The 18,658-nt window shown below is 47.1% G+C and overlaps 2 protein-coding genes; both read right to left on the minus strand.

Annotated features, from left to right (window-relative positions):
* Positions 1-2,272: 2,272 nt before the first annotated feature.
* GSTUM_00002997001 (uncharacterized protein) lies at positions 2,273-6,325 on the minus strand. XM_002836618.2 has 6 exons: positions 5,942-6,325; positions 4,860-5,841; positions 3,784-4,778; positions 3,517-3,730; positions 3,116-3,462; positions 2,273-3,048 (listed from the first exon to the last, which is right to left on the minus strand). The coding sequence occupies exons 1-6, from the start codon at positions 6,041-6,043 to the stop codon at positions 2,947-2,949; spliced, it is 2,742 nt and encodes a 913-aa protein (XP_002836664.1). The 5' UTR covers positions 6,044-6,325; the 3' UTR covers positions 2,273-2,946.
* A 6,686-nt stretch (positions 6,326-13,011) lies between these two features.
* On the minus strand, positions 13,012-15,781 carry GSTUM_00002998001 (uncharacterized protein; the record flags this gene model as incomplete). The annotated part of the gene is made up of 5 exons (XM_002836619.1): positions 13,012-13,017; positions 13,088-13,595; positions 13,650-13,785; positions 13,876-14,268; positions 14,329-15,781. 5 exons carry the CDS (start codon positions 15,779-15,781, stop codon positions 13,012-13,014), a joined length of 2,496 nt encoding a protein of 831 aa, XP_002836665.1.
* Positions 15,782-18,658: the final 2,877 nt, after the last annotated feature.

Below are 18,658 nucleotides of genomic sequence, written 5' to 3' on the forward strand. Positions count from 1 at the left end.
CCTAACCCCAGCAATCCCGATTCCCCAGATAAAACAAAAAAATCCAAAAGAAAAATCCTTGTCATCCCACACCTCTGCTTCGGAGGAGAGAAAAAATACTGTAACTAAGATAAACAGCCGAAAGTCCGTGCATAAGCTTCTGGAAGCGAAATCCAGGAACGGTGCATAACGTGTACCATTTTTTGCTTCCGTCCTTCCCTCTTTACCCCAACAACAGGCTTCCCACGTGGGATTGAGGGAAGATCTAGTGTGGGGCGGCGAGGGGGGAAAAAAGGGGAAGGAAGGGAATCCAATTCGGGCTCAACGAAATCTCCGAACATTGTGCCGAATCGTTATGCTCCGATTCAATTGCCAGTAGATACTAATTGGCAATTGTACCAAGACAGGTGCATTCTGGGGACAATCATTGGCAGCAATTAGTTAATAGTGATAACAACAACTGAAATCCTAGATGGAGAAGGGAGGAATCCTAAGCAACAAACATGAGATGGAGGGAAAACAGAAGGAGGAGGGGGGAGGCGAACGTACCTCAAAAGAAGGAAAAAACTGGACGAGGAAGTACTTATCTTGGTCTCTCCCCTGTTTTGATTTGATTTATAAAGCCTCACTCAGCCGGAACGCGAAAGCCATGTTATAAGCTCGTCCAGGAATCCGGATAAGGTAGCGCACACCTAAAGCAACTCCCTCTCTCCTTCGGCTTTGCGAGCAAACCGCAATTTCAAACTGGGGTGTGCGCTAGCAACTATATAGGAGGCTGGTCACAGGCATGCTATGAATCAGTGAGGAAAGGGCCCAAAAGGAGATGTCAAGTCCTTTTTGAGGAACTCAGCTGGCGTCCAAGATTGAGACGAAAGCTAATCCCGCGAGACCACCGACGAGCAGGTGAGACATGCATTTTAGAAGAGTGTGACATGAGGCTCTGGTGTCGTCACCCAGCTGAAAACAGGTAATGGGTTTGGAGGAAGGAAAAAGACGGTTCTCATAATCATTAGAATTGTACAGCATCAGGATAGCTCCTTATTAATTATCCCCCTCTGGCTCTGCAAACATTCACAAGTTGATGAAGCAATCCAGAGAGTACGATTGCTGCTCATGGAAGGAGTGCGAACAAAGGAACAAACCTTCATTCCAGAACAGCCGGGTGTGTCCACAAAAAAAAAAATCAAAAAGTTGATCAAAAATCCAGCCCTGTGAAACAGGCATTAACGCCCACTACTAACCCAACCAATCGAATCTCCCCACGCAAAGAGAAAAAAAAAGCCCCATCCCCCAAAATGGTTCGCACAGCTGATGTTATATACCGATGGCAATAGTATCATAAGCTGCGCATCACTAGAACTGTTGGGCTCGTCTTCTCGCCCATTACAACTGGTCGAAACAACAAATAACATTTGACGCGCACACACTCAATTGCTCGCAGCCGGTTTGTGCCTCTACTGTGTAATGAATGCCAAGGGCGTTCCTTTTTTTTTTTTCCAGCTTACAACAAGTACCGGCGCAGCATACATATGATACGGCATTTCCCAGTCTAACGCGGCGTCACCCAGTTCCAACAGTAAAGAGGCGTGGCCAGCACCGCCCTCGGCTGAGGGTTCAAGCCGGTAAGTTATACTGTATCATACTTGTGCTGTGCTCTTGGTGGCTTTGCCCCCCAACCAGGTCACCCTCCCAATATACCGAGCCTTTCGAACGTCTGGCCCGATAGCCACAGCGGAATCATGACTTCTCACTCTCCGGCATATACCAATCCAGGTTCTTCAGTTAGGAGGCGCGGGTTAAAAACACGTTAGAAATGCGAGTTTCAAGCTGCCCTTATTGCTCAACGAGACTTGAGGAAATAGTTAAGTGTCTGAAATGCACTGTACTGTATATTTTTTGCCTATTTTTATCTACATACAGCAAGTGAGAGGCATCTAAAATAATTCAAGATATTTGCAATGTATCTTTTGCATACAAAAACTCTTGTCTTGGCAAGTACTGTACCACTGGGCGGCCAAGAGAGCATTGATCACTGCTCCGTCCTAGTTGGGCAGAAAAATCCCGAAAGTTATGGTATGTCCTGGAAGGTCTGAGGGTAATCTATTCTTCCACCTTCTCTTGCAGTTTTTCCTAATAAAGTTCATTGGATTCCGCCGGATCGAGAAACTCCAACTTTGATGTGTTTTTGGACTGTCTTCTTATTAAACAACCAACGTTGATACCAGGCGAAAGTCCCGTATTTTCCCTTAGTCATCTACTCATTCAATGATTCCAGCATGTGATACGGGCAAAGTGTAGGGAATAGGTACTGTATAATATCCGTCAGTCCTACTATGGTAGGGTAAATGCTTCTAAATCCTTGTAAAGCTTTCAATCCAGAGATATGGCATCCTACACTTAACTTATCCTTCTGCACACCCAACGATTTCATAACAAGGTGTCAGAGCAGATGCAATAAAGAAATACTTTGCGGAAAGGAAGGGGTAAAAAAAAAAGAGAGATAAACGCGGAGAAATGGGAAAAAAATCATCGAAACAACGTACTCCGTACTGTACCATATTTGCCATCAGATGCTTAATCCTTTTTTTGCTTCATGCAGGAAAGAGAAATACCCCAGAAGTTTCTTTTGAAAGAATAAATGAAAATCTGTAAAACGCGCCGTCCATTTCGAAACCATGAGAAACACCCGAAAAAAACGAAAAAAATAGCTTTTTTTCTTTGATTTGAAAACTATTCCACCTCTTGTCACGGCCGTTCTATTGTATAACAAGAAAAACTAGCTAAGCGAATGATCAAGAGAGGAACATGACAAGAAGAGCAACTAATAGTCGTAAGATCAGAAAATAATTGCAACTATTATCTTTCACCTTCCCATTCGTTTTCAACAAGATAAAAGCGATGAAACACAATGAGACGAGAGCTTCAAGCAATGAAACTCTATAGTTTCAAACTGTGCCAATATGCTTTTCAGATGGCGTATCTAGACTTTAGAGCTTCGCGATCCGGTGCCGGGATAGCACTCATAAACAAGTCAAAATCTGTAATGAACGATTTGTATCCAATAAGTGTCTAGAGGTATTTAGTTAGAAGGGTTCAAGGGTATTATGATCATGTGAGGAGGACAAATGCATCTTACCTGTCGGAACAATGCAGACAATTCAGGGCTGGCATGCTTATAACGAGCGATGGCTCGGAAGAAGGGCACCAGGCAGCTTTCCATAGCCTCGGGGTTTCGACCAACAACCATACAGAACCCCTTCAAGGCGGTGTCTTTCTCGTCCGTTTCCGCCACCTTCTGGAGAGCATCTAGGAATGGATATGCAAACGACTCAAGGTGGGGGGCAAGCTCATCACAAGAGCCTATTCCGATGCGGCCAAGTGCCACAGCGGCGTTCTCGGTTACAGATGAGGGGATTTCAGGTCTTTGTATAATTTTTACCAGCCTATTATATAGTTTTTCGACGTAAGGTGCCATTCCGGATCCTGAATCTTGAAAGTTAGCCGACAAGGCTTGAACTCCATGGCTGGCGAATCTACCTTGTTTCAAAGCAATTTCGCCGCAACTCCAACAAGCATTATTAACCACGCTATACCCTGTATCGCTTTCAGCGTCGGATAGGGACTGAATTCCCAGTTGTTGAATCAGAAGATCCATGATGTTGGGCAAGAATGGGTGCAATTGTTCGAAGACATAGATGGCACAATCTCCAAGTAAGGCATAGGATGATTGCTTCACATCGTTGCTCGGATCCTGTGGTTTATTAGCCAATTTTTCCTTAAAAACGGTGGGTAAACAAGACCTACCGCCATGCAAACAGTAAGGAGTTGAAAGAATGGAGGTGTTGTCCCAGAGACTAGCTCTGCACTTGTTGAATCCAAAGCTTGGATTACTGCGCTAAGAAGATCCAAGCTTGTGACCAAGAAATCCTTGTCAGGCTGATCCAGCGCACGATCGTTATTGTAGGCCATCTGCAGCTCTAGGTTTTGATGGATTATATTGATGCATCTGAGGAATATAGGGCCGGCGAATGGTGCGAATTCCCTTCCAAGGGCTGTAGCAACATAAGATAAGCACTCAAGGAGAGGAAACAACTCTCTTGAGTCGTCCTTGACCAACTTCCATCTGTTAATAAGAGCGGGCATTAGGATATCTACCAATGGTTTCTCCGCTAAGATACTTCCGACGTGCTCTGCAAGGGTCTGGATACAGTCGTAGAGAATGAACATGTTCCGATCCTTATATCTTCCCATTGCTACCACAAATTGCCGAACAATCGGTTCAATGTAGGGCTTCAACAGATCTTTGCTTTGCTCTTCTAGGTTGGCAAAGGCACTTGCGCCCGCCTCCTGCACTCTCTTGTTGCCATCCAACATTTTATTCAATATTCCCCCCATCATGGGCTCAAAATATTTTTGTTTATCAGCCGGGTTTTCAAGGTGAGAGGCCCAGCGGGAATAGCGACCGAGGGTCCAGCACGTGATTTGGCGCACGAGCGGCTCAGGGTCATCGAGTAAAGAGATGAGATAGGGGATAAGATCGGGGAGATGCGGGACGACGCCTTCGAGACAACCATCAGCTACTGCGCCGAGTGCTAGGACGGCCGCCTCCCGGTATGGCCATTCCGGATGTCGAATATTCTCCTTCAGATAGGGCAGGATGGTCTGGAAGACTGACTGATGGAACACAGTTGCCAAGACATCCAGGGCTGCCGCCGAGCACTTCCTTAAATTCCAACGATCTTCAGGGTCATCCATCCCGGCGTAAGCATCATCTTCAGAATCGTACTCTTCGTCGATTTCTCCATCGCTCAGATCATCCAAGGCCTCTTCCCCCGGGGTCTTTCCATTTGACTTTTTCCGTTGGTCGAAAACCTCCACACTCTCACCATTCGGTAACCTTTGCTTACTCTTGGCAAAGTTTGGCCTTATATCTTCTGCTCGATCCTCAACATCTGCATCATCCCCTCCACCCCCTAATCTAGCTCTATCCTCCTCAGAATAAACCATAGATGCCAGCAAGACAGGGACAATTTCGGACAGATACGGCCCTAGTCCGATCCTCAAATGCTCGTGTTCCCCAACAGTCAGCCAGAATTCAGCAGCATCTAGGGCCAAGTCCTGCTCTTCCGTATTTTTCTGTTGAGCAAGCATATAGTCCACGATTCCTTGCATATGGGGCGCTATCTTGTCCGCCCGAATGTCAACCAGATGTACCAGAGCCCGGCAGACTTCTCTCCGTACTCCAGTATCAGCGTCGTTTCCAAGGCGAAACAAACTCTCTATGAGTGTGTCGATGTGGACAAGGATCGACTGAGTTTTCATGGGCAGATATATGTTGACAATCTCTAAGGCCTGCATGCGCACTTTTGGGACAGGGTGTTGCGTAAATAATAGAAACTTAGGGATGAGTATATTGAGGGGCCTATAGCCATCGTATTCCTCGTCAAGTTCGTCCTTGCTATCCTGGCAAACCTTCAGCAATGCTCCCATGGCCCCCTCTTGGGTTTCCGGAGTGGTATTTCCATCCGTATTCTCCACAAGCGAAATCAACTGGGCCAACATGTCTGTCCAGGACATGACCCCCCCAATGCGCAACAACTCAGTAATGACATTGCCCGTGTAATTCCGTATCTGGTGATGAGGGTCCCTCAGTCCAAGCAGAAGCTCTGATTTTATATAGTCAATGAATGCCGGTGCTAGCGCTCTTCCCGAACTCAAGATGTTATTCTTTAGAAGAACACCAGCCGAGCAGCGAACGACATGATACTCGGCAACCGCCATATCTGGGGGCGGGTTAGGGTGGACGAGGATGTAGCACAAGTAGTTGTTGATATCTGGGGATTGACTGGCTTGTTGTAGCATCTGTCATCAATCATCAGACGGGCTGCAGCGAGAACGGAGAACGCACACCGCATGCATATCAATAGATAACAATGAAAAAAATGAGAAAATGGCCACAAACCTCGCTGGCATGCCGTTGAGCAGCTTGATTGTATCTGTTCAAGCTATCTTTGAGATAGCCCGCCAACTCCCTTATGGGTGCCTCTTCCGGTTGCCACGCCATTATTCGGTGACCTCGATTCGGGGGAAGATGGCACTTTCAAATGGTTAGCGAAGTTGAAGTTGCAAAGCTTTGACGGTGGATGTTATTTAGCGAGGGTGATGGTAGTGGTAGTGCTGGTGGCGGTAGTGGTGGTGCAGTAGTTTTAACCAGCAGTCTGAGTGGGTAGTACCAAAGGTTGACAATGACGACGGGGGCCTAGGGCAAGAAGAGGGGAAGAGGGCTATTTATTTTTCCTCTAGTTAGATAATTGACCCCGTTGAAACTTTGTAAGGGAAAGATGCTAGAGGAATGATTGATGCAAAGTTTTAGGGCCAGGGAATAAATTTTGCGGGGCGCTTCGAATCTTGAAGGCCGACAGAACTCTCGGGGCGCACAAACCCTTCAAATTTCAGAAAATAGTGGAAGAGATAGAGGGAGGAAAAAAACAAAAAACAAAAAAACAAGGTCAGGCAAAACCCCCTGCGTTCGTGGGAGCGACGGGTGAGGATCGCTACAGACCACCCAGCAACAAGAAATCGATGAGAGTTGGCGGGCAACCGAGGTGGGAAACAGGATAAAAAGGGGAGAAAAGATGTGGGGGAGGCGGCGAGCAGAGCGTGGAGGGGTAAAGCAAGCGTGGAGGGCGGGGGGGGATGGATGGGTGGACAGACTGAACGGGGGGGGGGGGGGGCAAGAGAAACGGTTGAAAAGTAAAAAGAAGGAATGTGCCGTGCAACAAAAAGGTATCATCGCAAAACAGAACGAAACTTACATATGGCGAGAAAACTTCCAAATTGTTTCCCTCTTCTTTCTATTGTCTTCTTTTCGGATCCTGTCTATGATACAACTGAAAAAACAAATCAATCAATCAATTAATCAAATTTCCTTTTTTTTCCCCCTCGCCTAACAACCCAAAGGGTAAGAGGTTTACTTACAGAGCTGCAAGGGAGAGTGAAAAAAAAGGGAGAGGAAAAAAAAAAAGAATGGTGATTTGCTACTGTGGAACTGAAGCAGGTGTTGTGAGCACGGCCAATCAGGTCGAAGTGAAGGGGAGCTAGCAGCAAGGTAACGAATAATTGGGGAAGGGGGAAAAGATTAAGGGAGATGAAAAATATGTATGTACTCGTACGGTACTCGAGTATGTTTGAATGATACGTACATGGAAAATACCGGGCTATTTAAAGTAAGACTATAAGAGGCTGACCTGACCCTGACCGGTGCGTGAGTGATGGACAATCATTTGCGGCAGAGAAAGGCCATAGGATGGAGAAAAGAACAGGGCAAGCGTGCGGTACACACTCTCCACTGTCCCTCTTAATACCCGGGTGATATGGTGCGGTATTGGTTCACAGGTTACTGGATGATATAAAACCATTCAATCAAGGTAGGAGAAGCTGAAGAGGGAGAGACTCAATAAGGAAGGGAAGAAGGATAAGAAAGGAAAAAGCGGTGGGTACTCGAGTACGAGTACAGAGCTGAGGGGCTTGTCCTCTGTCCTCCCTCTATGATACCACACCTCCTCCCCCCCTTCTCTCCCTTCTCCCTCTCCCTGAGACTCACTTTCGCTTTGCTCTCCACCCCTTCCTACTTGTCAGTCAGCCCCCGCTTGCGCAGCATGGCCCACATTCGATAGAGGGTGTGGGCTAGGGGTTAGGGTAAGCTATCTTTGCGACCACCGCACTCGTACATAGACGCCAGAATCCTTCTTTGCACGGCCGGCAACCGCTGCCCCATGTGTGGCTTAGCGCTGCCCTCATCCGTGCGAGAGGATCATGCACACCGAATTTTGCCCCCCAGCATTGACTTAGAGCCACGACACAACGCTTGCCTCGAGACAAACATGTAAATTATGATGAGGATAGTGACGGATGAGCTACAAGTAAAAAGGGTGCCTTTGATAGCCCCAAAAATGGACCAACACAATGCGATATTGTCTATCTAGTGCCCCCGCTTGGCAACAACTCGACCATACAAACAGTTTTCATCTAACTTACCATCGTGCACCATGAAGTTGTCATGGTTTACATAACCTGTATCACGCCAGGAAAACACGTTACTCGAGTTCACGGACCCCACGAAGCGCAATCCGAGGAAGTTAGACCGTAGTATCTACGATAAGATAGAACCTAATGGACGATAACCTAGCCACGTCTACCATAGTTTTTTTGTACTGTTCGATATGATACTATCCTGAAAGCCATACAATCCCAGCCATAGTCAAAACTACTGTGCTGTACAACCCCACGATATTGGATCGACGGCCGGCCTCAGAGTGGCCCATAATAAGACACGAAGACACAGCATTCTACGATATGAGGCCTACGTGATTCGCCACAGCAAATCACAGATCCGTTTGCAGCAGATCCCCCACGGGCCACCCATCCGACCCAGACGGATGCGACGAATAGTGATGCAAAATCTCTGATTTTTAGTCATGGTATGGCACGTATAGCGACCTCGAGCGAGATGAGGAGGCCTTGCTGCCGCTTCCATCGTGACAAACATTTCCCTCTCCCTCGACCAATCGATAGACTCCTGTCTTTGTTATCCGCTTTTTTCTTTTCTTTCTTTCCTCCATTGTTTTGCCCATTCCATGTTGCTTTCATCAAAAGCGGCGCGGGTCCCTCCCTTTGCTAGAATAAAGTATCATACTCGTGGAGAGCGAGAGCAAGGGGGTGAGAGAGGAGATGTGGCCTGCCGAAAATTGATAATTCACTTGCTTTGTACAACCTGCGAAAGCGTTCGTGCGTTCGTGCGTGCATGCTTTCTATGTGTGCCGCAAATTTCGGGAGGCTACTTCTTCGAGAAAAACCAGTTATCCTCCCGACAAAAATGCATATCCCCCCTCTCCGCCGCATGGCAAACTCCACCTCGGTAGGATTAACGAGGTCGAAAGAGCCGTGAGAAAGGAAAGGGGGAGAGGGGTAAGAAGAAGAAAAACATAGAGAGGCAGGTATCACGGAGCAAACAAACAAACACCAAACAAAAAACTAATAATCATACCTTAATCCCCCCCCCCACCTCTCGATAAACCCTTTTTCCTTAAAATACATTCACACCCTCTCACTCGCTAATCACCGATCGGGGGCGTCACATTCACTCACACACCCAACCAGCCAGCCAGCCAACCAACCAACCAACCTACATTACCCATCCCTAACACAGCATAATTTTCCCTCCCCATCCCCCCAACGCTGTGCATACTGTACCTACCGCATAACCTAACTTGCCTTCTATCATATATACTCGCATGCTGTGCTTCCATTCCCCAACGCGTATTTCCGCGAAACCCTATTCACAGCTATTATGGCCTGATTTACGCATTCGCAAAGAGAGTATAGAGAGACAGAGAGAATACAGATACAAGTACCGACTAACCAACTAAACTAGCCAACTTGATGATCCCAATGCGGATGGGAGAGATGGGGGGAAAAAAACTGGTTCGTATTGTTGGAATGTGATTGAATTTTTTTCCCCCTCCCTCTAGTCATCGCTGTCGGAGGTGTCTGTATGCGTCACGGGAACTGCGATGAATGCATTGGGTACATATATATTGCGGCACGGTCAGCATCTTGTGAGCTATGGTATCATAGCTGGGTGAAGTGAATGAATGAGTGAATGTGTTTTGGAAGTGATGGTAGTGGCTATGGTAGTAGTGATGGCGGTAGTTACAGTGGTGGTGGTACTAGTTGACTCCTCGTATTTGCTGTATTATTGTGTACGGGTTACTTATTGCATACGAGGGAGGCTGTGCATATGCTTATCTTTGACAGACGAAAACTTTTGGTGTAATGGCCTATTGGAAGATGGAGGCAAGAACGGGCGGTTGCATAACTTGCTGGGGGGGCCGCCAATTTAGGTGTCAAAAAAAATTCGCTGGACGTTGTCATATTGTTATGCACTCTTATGAGGGACGGCTCCCATAAGATGTCGAGGGATAGCTCCTCCTTGATGAGTGTCATGGAACAAAAAGGACTATCATATAAATGCGGGACGGAGACCCCTCGGCCGCGTCACAAAAGGTGTCAACGCAGCTGGTCGTAATGTACTCGTAGGCGATATACGCGTCCAATACTACTATACAAACTTCCAGCAGTCAGAAGCATCTGGCATACCATAAGCATATCATACCATACCAGCTGGACAGAACACACCCCTTCCCCCAAAGACCCCCAAAGCCGAGGATTTAGTGTTAAAATACCACCCCCCACCACTTTCTCCGGCATTATACCCTTCGGCTCTAACTTATATCATGCCGGTTGGTTGGTCATATAATATCACTCGGAACTACGACGCATGTGGTTGTTGCAATGACTGACTTGATTGATGAAAAAACCTGGGGGGATACGCCCCTCTATTTATACACTAAGGCACTAGCTACCGACTTCCTTGGTATGATCCACACCACCGGCCACATCATGAGCTGACACAAGAGGTTGACTATACCATATACGGAAGTATGCTCCAACAATGGTTGTAGCCAGCCAGATGTTTTGCAGTCCAGTGGTGCTTCCAGGCATAGCCGGTATGCGCAGTAGGATCTGTTTGGCATACGACTCTTGCGTCGTACCCCACTCACCATTTCAGGTAAAATACAATACACCCTCTAGCTTAACCGGACCTGACATGATGCTGAGGTAGGCCCCTAGTTTTGCCCAAGGTGAGTGGGTGGAGGGTCCGATCTGAGGTGCGAATGAGGAGGTAAATGCATCACAGAGGGTCTGGAGCGTGAGGGTGAGTGTGTGTGTGAGTGCCTGGATCCCGGGTCAGGATGTTTCGCAGCACTTGGCACATCACCAGTTGGTGAGTGGGGGGGTTAAGAGAGGGGGAGTTTGTGCAGGTGCTACGCAAGTACGTGGTTCGGGAAACAGCGTTTGTAAAGTAAGACTATTAAGAGTTCTAAACCGACCATAAGGGATATTGCGGTTTGATCTATATGATGATGTTTAAGGGACGTTGGTAGTGGCCATACCATCTGGAAACCCGCAATTAGGAAGATTGCTAGTTTGGGGGTCTATCCGTATCTGTGATGGCCCCTTGAGGCTGGGGGTCATCCGGTGGGTTGAGCCGTTCATGGTTATTTTGTCACTGCCTCCGGCACTGGGAGGAAAGGCGGAGTATGACTGGGTCGAAATTCTAGGACGTCTCTTGGCTTCCTTGCTTCTGTGGTAGGGCTAACACAGATATAAACTTAAAAAAGAGCTTCTCGCTTCCTGAAAATGCTATCATAAATTTACTCAAAATGGACATTTTGGCTCTACAGAGTCGCTTGGATAAGGGTGACGTTGAGCTGGCATCAAACTCTGACCCGTGGGATACCGCATTGACTACTCAAACTCTACTAGCTCCGCTAACAAGTGCTCGCCTCTAGTAAGCTTAGAGTCTCCTATCTACTAGTGTAGAAATACCGGTACCGGTATCAGTACCAACTTTGTACTCGAGTACTCCCTTATTGTTCTCTAACTGCCATACTAAGCCTTTCACAGGGTAGGGTTTGGTAGCGGCTGGTCGAATTTGAGCAGTCAGCGCGGTAGTTCGACTATGATACAAATATCAGTTTAAAATCCTTTAACTCCGGGTTTTCTCGATAAAATGTTCTGATGGATAGATTATAATTCTAGTTAGCTGTAGAAATAACGTCCCTAAGTTATGTGCCGAGGGGGCGCGCCACAAGAACTCATCACTGGGAATTCCGCGAAACCACAAGCAGCCTAACCCGATATTTAAATTTGATCTACACTCGATTAGATCGGCACTGTGGGAAACTGCTTAGGTAAGGTATTGAGAGGGGTGCTCTTGCTTCTGAGAACTACTATACGGAAAGCGAATGACTTACTAATATCCAAGCTCGGCGTCCACTGTCATGTCCCACAAGTATCATATCATAGTTCACACACTTCGGTCGTAGTCTAATATATGCCGTGGCCAACAACACCGGAAGCATCACCACAGAAGGACCTCCTCTCAACCGAAGAAAATCAACCCACATCACTCCAGAACGCATAGGTAACATCCCAACCACCGTGGTAGAGTTCTGGTTGGGCGTTCCCTTGCGGGTATTGGCAATCTCGACAATCAAGGTTCCTTTGAGTGTGACGTGCAGGAAAAGGGCGAAGTGGATCAAGGCACTTTGGAGGGGTTCAAGGATGACTGTATATCAGCTGGGGGGATTTGTCCAGCTACTTGTATGATACTGCACGTATGGCTCCGGGGAGCAAACATATCCAATTTCAACACACGTAGTGTAGCTCGTACACCCTGGCGCTATGGGGCTGGTTTCGTTGAGTTGATATAAAACTTGGCTTGGAGATATCCGGCAAGCATTACGACTTTCTCTTCTCACTCGGTGTATCGAAATACCAAGATCTGTTATCATACACCTCATCAATGTGATGAGAGACCCCCGAAGAACTGTTTCGGCGGATTCACAGGCCTGTGAGCTGGTCTCCATTCCTTCCAAGTTCTAACGGGATCTTACCCGGGTAGGCTAGCCTATTTTATAGTCTTCACCACCGAAACCGGTCATCACGATCATTCGCCAGATCTGCACTACTTTTCATTCTTTCTTCAGATTCTCTACTTTTGGGGAGGTACAAAATGAGCTCCCGAATCCTATGATGAAGGGGTTACGGCTCCAAAAACAAGCACGATGTATTTATCCGCAGTTTTCAACAAACGATGAGGTAATGAACATAAACATACAAAAAAAAAGGAGACTTCGTGTATCTCTAATTTCATCTACAGTTCGTCACGTTTCCGCTCCTCAACCTCCTCCCCCTCCGTAGTCTTCTCCTCCGTAATCTTCTCCACCTTCTCCTCAACTTCCCCGGTCTCCTCTACCTCGGTCTCACTCTCAACCTTCTCCGTCTTCTCCTCCTCCGTCTCGCCCCCCTCTTTCGCGGCTGCCTCAGCTTCAGCTTTCGCTTTTGCCTCGGCTTCCTTCGCCTCCTTCTCTGCTGCTGCTGCTGCCTTCCTCAGACTCCTTTCCCTCATATCTTCAAGCTCCTTCTTTGTATGAATCGAGGTGATGAGTTCCGTGGTAAGTTCCGTAGCCTTAGCAGTAACCTCCTCGGAGGTTAATATGGGGCCTTCATGGGGCTGGAGCTTCTCCTGAGCGGCACTCTTCTCTTCAACCCAGGCTCTCTCCTTCTCATAGGCCTTCTTCAGCGGCTTCAAGTCGAATGAGTAGGAATCGTCGGACTGCGCCTCAGCAAGAGATTCCTCACGCTCGATGAAACCCTTCATGGAGATAAGGATATTGTTAAGACCTTTGAGGGCCTCCGGGAGACTGTCCTTCTCCGTCCTTCTTTTAGAAATGGGGGCTTCAAGAGCCTCAAGCTGCTTGATTTTTTGGTGGACTTCTTTAAGGCCAGCAGTATATCCATCACCGTAAAGCCAATCGCTAGCCTCGCTAATCATGGCGTCCAATCTCTCACGTTGCTCTTCAGTGGAGACGGCGATGAATGCATCATCACTCAAATAACCTCTAGCACGGTAGGTATATGCCTCAAGGTTGTTACGAGCTTCCTCAAGATCCTTACGCTCTTTGTCATGCTTGTCAAATCCGCGGATCCTATGTGAATGTTAGTGAACAAGTAACATTGCTAGGTTAGATGGAGGGAGTCACTTCAGGATCAAAGACGTCATGTCTTTTTCCGGAATGTTGGGAAATCCGGCCTTGGTAATAGTATACTTGACAGGAATCTTTTCAATTCTCCTAATGGCCCTAGGCTGTGAGTCCGCTGACTTAGTCGACTTCGAGGCTACCGATGATGAAGTTGATGACGACTTGGTGGATGTAGATGACGACGACGACGACGACGAATCTTCATCTTTTAAAACTTTCTGCTCACCATCCTTCTTTCCATACCCGAAAAATCCCTTGACATCCTCAAAGGCACCACCAGCATCCCTTTTTGGAGCTTCCGGAGCAACCTCGACGCCACATTCGACCCAAAATCTAATGACCTTTGGAAGAGAGTCCTTAGGGTTGAGCACAATACCAAATTTAGTAACAATATCGTTCTCCGCACATCCAAAGTCATCTTGAAGCTTCTTGACAGAGCTGGTAAGGTTAGATGTCTCGATAGTCTCGAGCAGTTCCTGCCTAGGCTTTTGGTTGGGGTCGTTGATCCTAGGAGGGAGGTTGTGGACAGTGTTAAAAGTGAGCTCCGAGTTCCGAGAGAAAGGGATGACCTTTTCGCTGCCAATCTTGGAGTAAAAGGGGAAGATTTGTTGGACGGTTTCTATAAGGAGATGTCAGTGATAATTGATCTTCCTTATAAGGATCGCCCACTATCACATACCTTTCTTTGCCTCTGCATCCTTTTTGTACTTGATAGAGACGCCAAAAGCACCAATATCCTGGGTTCGGATCTCCTTGACCTTGAAAGCACCACTCTCAGCCGCGCCTTTAAAGGTAGCTCCAAGGACAGCTGACTCGTCAGGATTGACTTGCTTAGAGATCTTCTCAGCACCTCCTATGATATCTTCAATCTTCTTTCCGACGAATGGGGTTCTGACAGCACCTCCGTGGACGATCAATGTATTGACTTCACTCAAGGCAACATTAGCGTTGCTAATTGCATCAGTGATCGGTTTGGTGATGCGAGCCTCGTACTGGGCGAGAAGCTTCTCAAAAGTAGCGCGAGTGATTTTGCTGGAGCGGAAATCAATATCCTTGTACAATGACTCGATAGAAGCAACAGTGTCAGTGTTAGCGGAGAGGATCTGTCGGACTCTGGTTGCCTCCTTCCAGAGCTTAGATGCAGCACGGCCATTGGTGCGAACAGTGTTCTTGAGGTCCGGGTCCTCCTCAAGGAGCCCCTTCGCCTTAGGGTTGTTGACAAAGTCATCTAGAAGAATTTCGAATATCTCCTGGTTAAAGATATCTCCGCCGAGCTCAGTGTCGTAACCAATGCCAAGAACTGTGACCTCCTGAACTGTCTTATTGAACCTCCCAACATCCTTTACACTCCTGCCTTGGAACCTCAGTAGAGTAGCCGTAGTCGACCCCGCACCCATATCATAAACAATGTGATACTCAGGCGAGCTCTCATTGAAGGTACGAGTAGTAGCGTAATTGATCCCAACGGCCAATCCGTCCGAAACAAAACTCATAACCTTTAATCCAGCAAGCTCAGCGGCGAGCTTAAGAGAGCTCCTTTCTTCAGCCTTCAAAAACGCCGGAACCGTAAACACCACATCCCTAATCCTGGTGTTCGCTCCCGCCAAAGCTTTTGCATTGTACACAATTGACTTGAACTGCATAGCCAAAAGCTCCTCAACCGTAAACTCCCCCTCTCCAGAATCCACAGGCGGCGCCGACGAGCTCTGGAACGCAACCGTAGACCGGAATAAATTGGGAACAACCGAGAGCGCAGGATTCCTCGCCCAATACGCCATGACCGAGTCATCCGTAATGTGCTGACCCATAACCTTCTTCAACCCCGGGTAAACATCGTGTGGAAACCTAGCTGCGAGGTTGACCGCGTCGGCGCCGTATAGTCGCTCCGGGTATGCGAATTCCCCCTCTTTGCCGTTGCTGGCTGGCTTGAAGCCTACAGCCGCGGCTTCCTTGCGCTTGGTGTCCTTCGTCAAGACTATCTCGAGGGGGATTCCAGGTTTGACTAGCGCGGCTTTGATGAATTCCTGGCCGAAGTCTATACCCAGTACGGCGGCCGAGGCAGATGCTAAAGAGGAGACAGAGAGTACGAGCAGACCCGCTAGGGCTGCTGGTGATGCAGATATTGGGCGCATGGCTGTCACCAGGACTCCCACGAATGGGATACCGGTATGTGAACGGTTGATATCGTTTTTCTTCCTATCCTTCTTCGAGTAGTGGACTTCGAGGTCTCCTACTACCGTACTTATAGTGTGGGGCGAACGATCAACGTGGGGCACGTAACGTATGTGAGGGGGGGAAGGGAGAGAACTAGTTTTTTTTTTGAAAAAAAAAAAAAAAACCAAGAAAATGAGAGGGAGGGGACGAGAGAGGCGCGTTTTAAGAAGAAAGGTTGGGGAAAGCTCACTTGGATTTATGGTGAGGCTCTGGAAGCAAAAAGGCCAGCTTGCGCCAAAAACCCTTTCGCCAAGATTAGTACGGTAGCTCTTTTGTTTTTAGGTGTTCAATTCGAAAAGACCAGAAAGCAGTATCCGGGCCGGGTAACTAACTCGCTTATGATACTTCATCTTTCCTTGGCAGGGGATAGCGGTAGGTTCCCCGGACAACGAGCTTGGACTTTGTATCATGTGTTTGGCTTGGCTGGGTAAACAAAGCTGGCTGCTTCGTGCTGTTTTAATCTCATTAATCATTCACTGCTATCTGACTTCCGCCCCCTTCCACTCTCTTCCTTACGGTACTTCCTTCCATCACCACCACCGCTACCATAACCCAGTCGACCGTTTTCTGCGCCTCACGAACATACTACGCCAAAAATAAAATATCTACCCTCTTATAAACTATCGTACTACATCTCAACGAAATGTCTACCCCATCCACTCCCCGCAAACGTCAAAACCTCACCTCCCAATCCACCATTACCTCATTCTTTGCCCCTTCCTCCCGCTCCACCACTGCTACCACCGCCCCCCCCGACATCCCAACACCCATCAAGTCCTCCCTCCTAACCGTGGGCATGCGAGTCCGCAAGAGCGTTCCCGAAGGGTACAAGTCCGGAACCTACAAATTCAATACCTTTACAGTTACCAAGTCCAACAATACTCTCGCGAAGCCACTAAAATCTTTAATCACCATCGCCCCCGGAAGCCCCAGCAAGAAGCGCGAATTCGCGGAGGAGGTAGAAGGGAAGGAAGAAAAGGAGAATGTCCCAGTCGAGGTTGTTAGGGGGGAAATTGCCATACCAAAGTCCCTTCGCAGGAGATTCCATGCCGCGATTGGTAGGAAGGAGGCGGAAGGGGATGTCATTATGGGTGAAAGGGAGGAGTTTGAAGAGGCGGAGTTTTTAGTTTGTGGGGAGTAATTAAGTATCGTACTCAAGTTTGTGAAGGTTGCGGGGTCGAATCGTGGTAGGTGGGGATGGGAATGGGAAATGGGAAAGCGCGGATTGATCCATTGACAATTGCTTTCGTTTCTTTCAACTCTCTACTTTCCTAACATCGGGATCTGTTTATTTGGAAGGTTGTTCTTGTGTGTCCTACCTGTACAGTATTTCTCATTATTTTTTGTTCCCCTTCTCATGTTTCCCTTTCCCCCTCCTCCCGGCTGTGTGTGTGGAGACTAGACCTCCTCTAGCTGGACGGGATATTTCTGCGATGTACTACACTACTCTCCTTTGGCGTTTTCAACTTTTTTCCCCTCCTTTTTCATATTATTTCCCGTTTGCTTATTATGACTGTGAGGGCCCTTCTTTTTTACTTTCTTTCTTTTTCCCTTTACGAAGAGTGTACTTTGCACTATATGGTATTTTATTCCCCTCAGAGAGAGAGGGAATGAGAGGGAAATACAAGTATGGCGACCAGGGCCATTAATCAAGTAACTTATCACTTTTATCGCAGACTACATACAGCACCAGGTTAAGTCCGGTTAAGTCAGTGCTTGGTCCTATTTACTGTAAATTACTGTTCAGCTCAGTACTTGAGTTCTAATATTATGGTAATTTTACCTACCTTCTGAAGGCACCAACTTTTCTGTGGTTGGAATATCTGCTCTCTCGGACGCGCCACGGCGCCGAGTATAGTATCATGCTAGGGACACCTTTACCATATTCCCGCCACCCCGACCATTTGAACATTCACGCTGTCGCAAGACAGGCCCTAAAGTGAAAAATGCCGGTACGCATCACGACGACCCAGTAAAGCAAACAACGGCATCCCAACGCACCCATCAAACCACCAGCGAGAGAGAGAGAAATATATATACTACAAGTGATTACCCGTGTGGGAACCACACTGAGCATAAAAATGTCACAGCACAAACTGTACATATAAGTATTTCATGAGTCTGATAGTTCTGGAAAATGATGTACCGTACTTAAGTATATATCACTGAAGGTCTCTACAATCTGATCCCTCTTAATACGCAAGTATCTTTCTGGCATTACTATAACAAATGAAATGCTCCAGTAACAAGATAGCCTTTTATTATGATTAGATTTCCTGTTTATATAATTTCAGTTTACATTACAAAATGCTGTAAAATAACAGTTTAACAAAGATTAAACCATGTGAGGGCTCAGCGAGGCGCAGCAAACCTTGGCATTCTTTGTATTGGAGAATAGTTAGTAAAGTAGATATAATCATCAAAGTCTTGTTCAAGCATATGAAACAAAAGATTATATCTCTGTCATACCAATTACTTTGATCATGCCTCCAATTCCTGTATGAGTTTAAGAGCAAATGGCGATCGAGATGACTACCATTGGAGAAGCACCAAGTTTAATGATTGCAGTGGCAATGTACAGTAAGCACCGAGTACAGTGATACACAAGCGACAAGGATATAAAAACCGTGATGAAGAGGGCCAGTGAAGACAGAAGTGTAATCCAGAAGAAGAGCAATTAGTACTAGATCGATGTTACTTCTGCTACTGTCTCAGATTTCCACTAACAATATGGTAATTATGTAAAATTGCCACTTGCGTCATTCAAAAAAGAAATCCCTACAAGATCCTTCGAA

This window comes from Tuber melanosporum (assembly GCF_000151645.1).
Source record: "Tuber melanosporum whole genome shotgun sequence assembly, scaffold_154, strain Mel28".
Taxonomy (NCBI): domain Eukaryota; kingdom Fungi; phylum Ascomycota; class Pezizomycetes; order Pezizales; family Tuberaceae; genus Tuber; species Tuber melanosporum.